General features: G+C 48.6%; 1 protein-coding gene across 1 annotated transcript; it reads left to right on the plus strand.

The window, feature by feature from the left end:
- The first annotated feature begins 9,287 nt into the window (after positions 1-9,287).
- Positions 9,288-11,182, plus strand: LOC123065021 (alkane hydroxylase MAH1-like). Its single transcript, XM_044488394.1, has one exon. The coding sequence runs from the start codon at positions 9,317-9,319 to the stop codon at positions 10,865-10,867; it is 1,551 nt and encodes a 516-aa protein (XP_044344329.1). The 5' UTR covers positions 9,288-9,316; the 3' UTR covers positions 10,868-11,182.
- The last annotated feature ends 247 nt before the right edge of the window (positions 11,183-11,429 follow it).

An 11,429-nucleotide genomic window follows, 5' to 3' on the forward strand; every position in this document is an offset into this window, starting at 1 on the left:
CCTCCCACTTACTCCTTTCGAGAGAAACTCCTTTTCCAGAAAGGATTCGTTCTTGGCAACAAAGATCTTGCCTTCGGATCTAAGGTAGAAGGTATACCCAATGGTTTCCTTAGGGTATCCTATGAAGACGCATTTTTCCGACTTGGGTTCGAGCTTTTCAGGTTGAAGTTTCTTGACATAAGCATCGCATCCCCAAACTTTTAGAAACGACGGCTTAGGTTTCTTCCCAAACCATAATTCATACGGTGTCGTCTCAACGGATTTAGACGGTGCCCTATTTAAAGTGAATGTAGCTGTCTCTAGAGCGTATCCCAAAATGATAGCGGTAAATCGGTAAGAGACATCATAGATCGCACCATATCCAATAGAGTGCGATTACAACGTTCGGACACATCGTTACGCTGAGGTGTTCCAGGCGGCGTGAGTTATGAAACGATTCCACATTTCCTTAAGTGTTTACCAAATTCATGACTTAAATATTCTCCTCCATGATCCGATCGTAAGAATTTTATCTTTTGGTCACGTTGATTCTCTACTTCATTCTGAAACTCCTTAAACTTTTCAAAGGTCTCAGACTTGTGATTCATCAAGTAGACATACCCATATCTACTCAAGTCATCAGTGAGAGTGAGAACATAACGATATCCTCCGCGAGCCTCAATGCTCATTGGACCACACACATCCGTATGTATGATTTCCAATAAGTTGGTTGCTCGCTCCATTGTTCCGGAGAACGGAGTCTTGGTCATTTTGCCCATGAGGCATGGTTCGCATGTGTCAAATGATTCATAATCGAGATACTCTAAAATTCCATCAGCATGGAGCTTCTTCATGCGCTTGACACAGATGTGACCAAGGCGGCAGTGCCACAAGTATGTGGGACTATCATTATCAACTTTACATCTTTTGGTATTCACACTATGAATATGTGTAACATTACGTTCGAGATTCATTAAGAATAAACCATTGACCATTGGGGCATGACCATAAAACATATCTCTCATATAAATAGAACAACCATTATTCTCGGATTTAAATGAGTAGCCATCTCGCATCACGAGATCCAGATACAATGTTCATGCTCAAACTTGGCACTAAATAACAATTATTGAGGTTTAAAACTAATCCCGTAGGTAAACGTAGAGGTAGCGTGCCGACGGCGATCACATCGACCTTGGAACCATTCCCGACGCGCATCGTCACCTCATCCTTCGCCAGTCTCCGCTTATTCCGCAGCTCCTGTTGTGAGTTACAAATATGAGCAACGGCACCGGTATCAAATACCCAGGAGTTACTACGAGTACTGGTAAGGTACACATCAATTACATGTATATCAAATATACCTTTAGTGTTGCCGGCCTTCTTGTCCGCTAAGTATTTGGGGCAGTTCCGCTTCCAGTGACCCTTCCCTTTGCAATAAAAGCACTCAGTCTCAGGCTTGGGTCCATTCTTTGACTTCTTCCCGGCAACTGGCTTACCGGGCGCGGCAACATCTTTGTCGTCCTTCTTGAAGTTCTTCTTACTCTTGCCCTTCTTGAACTTAGTGGTCTTATTGACCATCAACACTTGATGTTCTTTCTTGATTTCAACCTCTGCTGACTTCAGCATTGAAAATACTTTAGGAATGGTCTTCACCATCCCCTGCATATTGTAGTTCAACACAAAGCTCTTGTAGCTCGGTGGGAGCGACTGAAGGATTCTGTCAATGATCGCCTCGTCCGGGAGGTTGATCTCCAGCTGGGACAGGAGGTTGTGCAACCCAGACATTTTGAGTATGTGCTCACTGACAGAACTGTTTTCCTCCATCTTACAACTATAGAACTTGTCGGAGACTTCATATCTCTCGACCCGGGCATGAGCTTGAAAAACCATTTTCAGCTCCTCGAACATCTCATATGCTCCGTGTCGCTCAAAACGCTTTTGGAGCCCCGGTTCTAAGTTGTAAAGCATGCCACACTGAATGAGGGAGTAATCATCAGCACGTGATTGCTAAGTGTTCATAACGTCTTGGTTCTCTGGGATGGGTGCTTCACCTAGCGGTGCATCTAGGAAATAATCTTTCTTGGCTGCTATGAGGATGATCCTCAGGTTCCGGACCCAGTCCGAATAGTTGCTGCCATCATCTTTCAGCTTGGTTTTCTCTAGGAACGTGTTGAAGTTCATGTTGACATGAGCATTGGCCATTTGATCTACAAGACATATTTTGCAAAGACTTTAGACTAAGTTCATGATAATTAAGTTCATCTAATCAAATTATTTAATGAACTCCCACTCAGATTAGACATCCCTCTAGTCATCTAAGTGTTACACGATCCGAGTCGACTAGGCCGTGTCCGATCATCACGTGAGACGGACTAGTCATCATCGGTGAACATCTCCATGTTGATCGTATCTTCCATACGACTCATGTTCGACCTTTCGGTCTCTTGTGTTCCGAGGCCATGTCTGTACATGCTAGGCTCGTCAAGTTAACCCTAAGTGTTTCTGCATGTGTAAAACTGTCTTACACCCGTTGTATGTGAACGTAAGGATCTATCACACCCGATCATCACGTGGTGCTTCGAAACGACGAACTTTAGCAACGGCGCACAGTTAGGGGGAACATTTTCTTGAAATTATTATAGGGGATCATCTTATTTACTACCGTCATTCTAAGTAAACAAGATGCATAAACATAATAAACATCACATGCAATTATATAAAGTAGTGACATGATATGGCCAATATCATATAGCTCCTTCGATCTCCATCTTCGGGGCTCCATGATCATCTTCGTCACCGGCATGACACCATGATCTCCATCATCATGATCTCCATCATCGTGCCTTCATGAAGTTGTCACGCCAACTACTACTTCTACTTCTATGGCTAACGCGTTTAGCAATAAAGTAAAGTAATTTACATGGCGTTCTTCAATGACACGCAGGTCATACAAAAATAAAGACAACTCCTATGGCTCCTGCCGGTTGTCATACTCATCGACATGCAAGTCGTGATTCCTATTACAAGAACATGATCTCATACATCACAATATATCATTCATCATTCATCACAACTTCTGGCCATATCACATCACATGACAATTGCTACAAAAACAAGTTAGACGTCCTCTAATTGTTGTTGCATATTTTACGTGGCTGCAATTGGGTTCTAGCAAGAACGTTTTCTTACCTACGAATAACCACAACGTGATATTGTCAACTTCTATTTACCCTTCATAAGGACCCTTTTCGTCGAATCTGCTCCAACTAAAGTGGGAGAGACAGACACCCGCTAGCCACCTTATGCAACTAGTGCATGTCAGTCGGTGGAACCTGTCTCATGTAAGCGTACGTGTAAGGTCGGTCCGGGCCGATTCATCCCACAATACCGCTGAAGCAAGAAAAGACTAGTAGCGGCAAGCAAGTTGACAAGATCTACGCCCACAACAAAATTGTGTTCTACTCGTGCAATAGAGAACTACGCATAGACCTAGCTCATGATGCCACTGTTGGTGAATGTTGCAGAAAATTAAAAAATTTCCTACGGTTTCACCAAGATCCATCTATGAGTTCATCTAAGCAACGAGTGATAGGAGAGGAAGCATCTACATACCACTTGTAGATCGCGTGCGGAAGCGTTCAAGGGAACGGGGATGATGGAGTCGTGCTCGTTGTGATCCAAATCACCGATGACCAAGTGCTGAACGGATAGCACCTCCGCGTTCAACACACGTACGGAGCGGACGACGTCTCCTCCTTCTTGATCCAGCAAGGGGGAAGGAGAGGTTGAGGAAGAAGGCTCCAGCAGCAGCACGACGGCGTGATGATGGTGGAGAGGCAGTACTCCGACAGGGCTTCGCCAAGCACTCAACGGAGGAGGAGAGGTGTTGGGAAGGGGAGGGGCTGCGCCTTGGATCAGGTGTTCAGCCCTCCCCCCGCCCCACTATTTATAGGGGAAGGGGGAAGGGGGTCGGCCCCCTCTAGATGAGATCTAGAGGGGGGCGGCGGCCAGGGAGGGGGGGCTTGCCCCCCAAGCAAGGGGGGCGCCCCCACTAGGGTTCCCCCCCCAACCCAGGGCGCATGGGCCCAAGGGGGGGCGCCCAGCCCTCCAGGGGCTGGTTCCCTGCCCCTTGCGGCCCATGAGGCCCTCCGAGAGGGGTGGCCCCTCCCGGTGGACCCCCGGAACCCCTCCGATGGCCCCGGTACAATACCGATATGCCCCCGAAACTTTCCGGTGTCCGTATGACAACTTCCCATATATAAATCTTCACCTCCGGACCATTCCGGAACTCCTCATGACATCCGGGATCTCATCCGGGACTCCGAACAACATTCGGTAATCACATACAAGTCTTCCTAATAACCCTAGCGTCACCGAACCTTAAGTGTGTAGACCCTACGGGTTCGGGAGACATGCAGACATGACCGAGATGGCTCTCCGGTCAATAACCAACAGCGGGATCTGGATACCCATGTTGGCTCCCACATGCTCCTCGATGATCTCATCGGATGAACCACGATGTCGAGGATTCAATCAACCCCGTATACAATTCCCTTTGTCAATCGGTACGTTACATGCCCGAGACTCGATCGTCGGTATCCCAATACCTCGTTCAGTCTCGTTACCGGCAAGTCACCTTACTCATACCGTAATGCATGATCCCGTGACCAAACACTTGGTCACTTTGAGCTCATTATGATGATGCATTACCGAGTGGGCCCGGAGATACCTCTCCGTCATACGGAGTGACAAATCCCAGTCTCGATCCGTGTCAACCCAACAGACACTTTCGGAGATACCTGTAGTGCACCTTTATAGTCACCCAGTTACGTTGTGACGTTTGGTACACCCAAAGCACTCCTACGGTATCTGGGAGTTACACGATCTCATGGTCTAAGGAAGAGATACTTGACATTGGAAAAGCTCTAGCAAAACGAACTACACGATCTTGTGCTATGCTTAGGATTGGGTCTTGTCCATCACATCATTCTCCTAATGATGTGATCCCGTTGTCAACGACATCTAATGTCCATAGTCAGGAAACCATGACTATCTGTTGACCAACGAGCTAGTCAACTAGAGGCTTACTAGGGACGTATTTGGTCTAAGTATTCACACGTGTATTACGATTTCCGGATAATACAATTATAGCATGAATAAAAGACAATTATCATGAACAAGGAAATATAATAATAATCCTTTTATTATTGCCTCTAGGGCATATTTCCAACACAGACGAACCGGGACAAATAGCCCACGTGGCCCGGCCGGCCCCCTGGGCTCACGAACCGGGACCAATGCCCCCATGGGTCCCGGTTCTGGACTGAACCGGGACTAATGGGCTAACCCAGCCTGCACCAAAGCCCTCTTTTCTACTAGTGAGGAGACACAAATTGCTTGAGCTGCCCCGCCGGCGGGCTCATCGTCGGTTCGTCTATGTTAGATCCGTGCCAAAAATAAAATATTGTACGAACTAAAGCTATTGTTGCAAATTGTTGCAAGTAGAAAGTGAATTATTAATTTCGAGAAAAGTATAAAGTGATCTAATGGATGGTGTCAGTGATCACCGTTTTACAGATAATAGGTAGGTGGTCCAATTTGAAGTTCATTTTACTTGTTGCTACCTCGTATTTCCTTTGTTGTAAACACTCTAAGGGCTTCAGCTCACTAAAACCGGGGAAAAAGATGGTCCAATTTGAATTAAAATTAATTAAAATAAGGGTCATCATCGGGTAGATAATCATTATCCGCGGTGATCATGATTTTTTTTGTTGCAGCTAGCTGTTGTGGGTTATCTTTTGTTATGACACAGGAACAGCAGAGGCACGATCTCTACTTCATGTATTGATATTGGTAGGTTAGATTGGATGTAACTTTATTGAAGTGGAATCCGATTGCCTCGAGGTGGTGAAAGTAATGAAACAATGGGGGTAATTCTATTGGCCCTGCCGCAGACATCTTCGAGGAGGGCTCTTTCCTATCTTGTAATTTTAGTTTTGTTTTCTTTGATCATTGTCCTAGGAAAGCAAATTGTGCTACTTGTAGTCTTGCTAGTTTTGCAGTTGATCCCCATACTACTGTTTGGAATGGGAGCCTCCTTTGTTTTTGGCTAATGTTTTAGCGAACGACGTATCCATTTTGTCAAGTTTAATGTAAACCTGCATGAAGGCTTCCACTAGAAAAAAAGAGGGTAGTCATGGGGTGTCCTAGGTGGCATTAGCCTTCCAGTGTCCAGTGCCCATCTTTCATCCAACGGCTATCCATTTAAACCTCTTTTTTTATCTAACAAACTAAAGAATCACAGCTCAGTTTCAAATATGAGTTGCTTACCACACATACCATAAGAAAGGCATTGGTGCCCCAGCCAACCTGGGATCAAACTTCATGTTTGACGATTTGGTGTCTCATAAAGATGGAATATTTTTTCAATGAGAGGCGACATTTTCGTCGATAGGGAGGAATCAGTGCTGACTCTTCAATCTCAAAACTCGTCGGCTCGGTCTCTCATAGATGCTGGTGTGTGTGCCTGCGTTCATAAGGATGGGTGCATGCACGAAAGTCTGCTTCTGTATTGTGTTTTTCAAAAAAAATATCATTTAAATTCAGACGACAGTCATAGAAGAAGCTAGCAAGTCAGGTTTACAAAGTTACGTATGTTCACCTAAAGTGTGTTTTTGCCGACTTAAATGCATGTGCATCTCTCTTTCTCTGTCCCTCTTAGAGAATGTCCGCTTTCCTTCTCTCGATGTAGCGCCCCCTCCAGCTGCCCGCAATCCGTTGACAAGCCACAAACTCCGCCTTGACCCCTGCTTTTATTCCCTCAGTTTAGAGGTGGACCCGCGACTTCACCACGTGCTACACCTCATGCTCCTCTGCTTGACCAGACGGCGACCTGCTACTGCTTAGGCAAGCACCTCGTCCATCCTATCATCAACGAGTCTGCCGCATACGTTGTTAGAGATATATTTGGTAGTTAGAGATTGTCGAGGATTAGATAGGAATTGTTTCCATCTTATCTTTAGGAGGCGTTTTGCCCTCCAAGTCTGTACCCAATAAATACTCATCCTCGAGGATCAATAATACATCCACCGCATTACACCAATCCCTCTATGTTCCCTCTTACATGCTATCAGAGCAAAAAAAGACTTGAGTTCAAGAACCGGCTGGCGTAATTTAAAAATAAAAAATTGCAGTACAATTTTGGTCCATGTTTAGGCATGAGGGAGCCACACGTGAGGGGGGAGTGTTGACGTATAAATGCATAGCCCATTTCCTTATTGGCTTGAGCTTTTGGGCGAGCTGGTTGGTGCGTGCAATTCCAATACCGGTGCGTGCCTTCGACCATGATGTGCCCCCGGCCCTGGAAAGCCTGGTGTGGCGCCTCGTCAAAACCGACTTCTTCCCGTCTAAGCATGCCCGGTGCTAGCAACATCGACGCGTGCCTTAATCTTCGACGTGTCCCGGGGCTTGGCAAACTGGTGCGGCGCCTCGTCAACACCATCTTCTTCCTAGCGCCCCACTGTGCCCCTGACTACACGGCGCTCCCCTGTGTCTGCGGCTTCACGTCAACTACCTCAACACCAGTCACCTCCGACTCGACATCGACCACAATGTCCCTCGCATGGCTTCCTTGACCACAGCTACACCGCCTCAAGCTCTCAGCTACCTCGACATCGACACAAAGCTCTATCACCTCGCTTGAGCAACTAGGTCAACACATTTGCAATGCGACACCATCCACAAGGCTCCCGCTACGACCGAGGGAGGAGTTAGCCCGTCGGCCGCTATTCTCTCCAATTTGACCACCTGCGACGCTCCTGTTGTTTGCAAAGCTACCACTAAGACTGTGGGCGGATGTTAGGGATATATTTGGTAGTTAGAGATTGTCCAAGATTAGATAGAAAGTGTTTCTATCTTATCTCTAGGAGGCGTCTTGCCCTCCAATTCTTATACTCAGTATATACTCGCCCTCGAGGCTAAATAATGCATCCAGTACATTGCGCCAATCCCTCTCTATTCCACAGATGTTACAGATCCTATGTCGCGCTAGTGTCGTCAACTCGGTGCACTTACCTCCCCGACGGACTCCATCGACCTTGATGTGCCCATAATCGCTCTTTCTTGGCCTGAATCGGACAATGTGCTGTCGGGTTCGACACCACACCGCCTCGCGTCCTTCCCGTCGTACGAATTGCGAAAAAAGCTATGACCCAATGATAGATGAGTCCCACTTTATGGGAATTTTATGCAAGCTGATTTCCGTTGGATGGACACCAAATCCTACGTGAGTGCAAAAAGACTCATCAAAAAGAATATCAACAATGACCCCGCTCTGGCCATCGCGTGAGTGCAGAAAAAGAGGCATCAAGAAGAATGCATCCCGGCATCTACGTTGAAAGAGATGAGGATGTATATGCATGAGGCGATATCCATGGTGGACCTTTGATGATGTCGACTGGTCGACCGGAGACGAAGAAATGACAAGAGATTAGGAGGGCAGTCAATTCAATTGCACCCTTGAAGAGTAGACTAGCTGGAGTCCAATGCATTGAGAGCCTCTTCGGAGTAATGCTAGGTTCACCGGTTAGGTTTTACAGTGTTTACGGGCTGATGTTAGTTGAACCTTTGTGATTGGATTAGGGAGGGTGGAGGGGCCCACTCCCCTGAAAATCAGGAGGATGAGTTAATTTAGTGTGATGGGAGCCCTAAAAGATGTAGTATTATCGGTGAATATATCTTTGTCATGCACCTTTTCCCTAATTCTTTTTTCTTTCTTCCTTGATCTCCGTATCTCCACCTTTGTAACGCTTTTACCGCTGCTCACTGCTATTAATCAATGAAATGCCAGCAAGGCTGGATCTTTCAAAAATACAAAGAGTGGCCTAGCTAAAATGCCCTTTATGTAAGAATTAGTAGTGGATGAATAATCCTAGACCCACGGGCTAACAACGGAGCTTTACGGGGTGCCTTAGCACTAATTAACTTCTCCCCCCCCCCTATTTTCAGGGGGTGGGGCCCTTCCTCTTCCTAAATCCAATCAAAGTATGCCACATGTGCCAGCCCGTAAACCCTGTGAAATTTTGTCCGTGTGTATAGCATCGCCGGTAGTGGATATATGGCGATTTCATTGATTCAATATGGTCTCTTGGGTAGAAACAAGAGTTTACTCCTCCTCTCTTCTCTTGCCACATCATTATCAGCCAAAGTACACCAAATCTCTGCACCTATAACCCAAACCCCTCACCTCACATTCCACTATATAATAAGCCAAGCTAGCTCTATCTAGCTCACTTGTACAAGAACACCGGCTATAGCGTAAACAGACGCAAAAGAAATGGAGCAAGTGTCATGGTGGGTTCGAGGCTTCCTCGGCAAGTACCCGGAGATCATGGTGTCGTTCGCTTGCTTCCTGTTCCTGTTGTTCTTCAGGTATCGCCGGCGGGACGGGCTGCCGACCAACTGGCCGGTGGTCGGCTCGGTGCCGGCGATCAGTGTCAACGCCGGCCGCGTGCACGAGTGGCTCACGGAGTTCCTGCGCGTGGCGCCGGGGATGTCGCACGTCGCCAGGGGCCCGTGGGGCTCGCCCGTGGACGTCCTAATCACGGCCAACCCGGCGGACGTGGCGCATGTCTTCACGACCAACTTCGGCAACTACCCCAAGGGCGAGGACTTCGCGGCCGTGTTCGACGTGCTCGGCAACGGCATCTTCAACGCCGACGGGGATTCGTGGGCGTTCCAGCGGCGCAAGGCGCACGCGCTGCTCTCGGACGCGAGGTTCCGCGCCGCCGTCGCCGCGAGTACCGCCCGCAAGCTCGACGAGGGGCTCGTGCCGCTTCTCGACGGCGTCGCTGCCGGCGGCGCGGTCGTCGACCTCCAGGACGTGTTCATGCGCCTGACGTTCGACCTCACGGCGATGTTCATATTCGGTACGGATCCCGGCTGCCTGGCCGCCGACTTCCCACGGGTGCCATTCGCCGCGGCCATGGACGAGGCCGAGGCGGTGCTGTTCTACAGGCACGTGACGCCCATTGCCTGGCTGAGGCTCCAGACCTACCTAAACATCGGCCATCACAAGAAGATGACCAAAGCTCAGCAGGTGCTGGACGCGTCTATCGCCGAGTACGTCTCGCTACGGCGAGAGCGCGCTGCCAATGCCGACACCAACGCCGACGGAAGCGACGCCGCTGATCTTCTCTCGTTGTACATGGCATGCCAAGACGAGCTAGGCAAGGACGGAAACGAGCTCGATCGGTTCTTGCGTGACACGACGCTGAACCTCATGATCGCCGGCCGCGACACGACGAGCTCCGCCCTGACATGGTTCTTCTGGCTGCTCACCAACCACCCCGACGTCGAGGCCAAGATCCTCGCCGAGCTCCGTGAGACCCTGTCGTCTGGCGGCCACCCCAGCGCCGCCGATCTGAAGCGCCTGGTGTACCTGCACGCAGCCCTCTCGGAGTCGCTCCGACTGTACCCGCCGGTTCCGTTCGAGCACAAGGCGGGAGCGCGGCCAGACACGCTGCCGAGCGGGCCGGCCGTGTGGCCTACGAGGAGGGTGATCGTGTCGTTCTACTCGATGGGGCGCATGGAGTCGGTGTGGGGCAAGGACTGTCTGGAGTTCCGGCCGGAGCGGTGGCTGACGGCGGCGGGGCGGCTCCGGCACGAGCCGTCGTACAAGTTCGTGGCGTTCAACGTGGGGCCCCGTACGTGCCTGGGAAAGGACCTGGCGTTCACGCAGATGAAGGCCGTGGTTGCCGCCGTCCTGCCGCGGTTCAGGGTGGAGGTCGCCCCCGGTGCCGTGGTGAAGCCCAAGCTGTCCATCATACTCCACATGAAGGACGGGCTCAAGGTGAGGGTTTACAAGAGGCAAGACGATGCCCGCTAGGGCTACGTACGTACTTACGCCGATGCTCGCAAGTCCTATGTGTGCATGTGCATTGGATGGCAAACCATATACATGTAATCCCTCCGTGTCCCACGATATAAAATGGTTTTTGCAAGCCATTTTAGCTTGTAAAAACATCTTATATCATGGGGCGGAGATATTATTGTGTGTAAATGTGTGTAATTGTTTGTGTGTGTATCAATGTGTATACAAAGGAGTAATGTGTATACAAAGGAATAAGTAAATAAATGTGTATACCAACGGAACATATGCCAATAAGAAGGAAACAGGAAATAAAGAAAAATGGTTGGAGCAGAGTGGCGTACGTGGAATAATGATCCAGCATGCATGCAGTCTGATCTGGTGCCCAGATTGATCAACTGGGATATGAATGCATGCATGAGCAGTGCAACTGAAAGCTAGACTTGTAGTAGTACTACTGTAGCATGGAGGGGAATTTTTGGTCTATGGGGACATATGCATCTTATATGGGATTTTTTTTAGTAATTCAACAAAAAATCAAAAATTCCTGAAAATATTTTTGAAATAAACTTGACCTTCT

This window comes from Triticum aestivum, chromosome 3B, assembly GCF_018294505.1.
Source record: "Triticum aestivum cultivar Chinese Spring chromosome 3B, IWGSC CS RefSeq v2.1, whole genome shotgun sequence".
In the NCBI taxonomy this organism is placed as follows: domain Eukaryota; kingdom Viridiplantae; phylum Streptophyta; class Magnoliopsida; order Poales; family Poaceae; genus Triticum; species Triticum aestivum.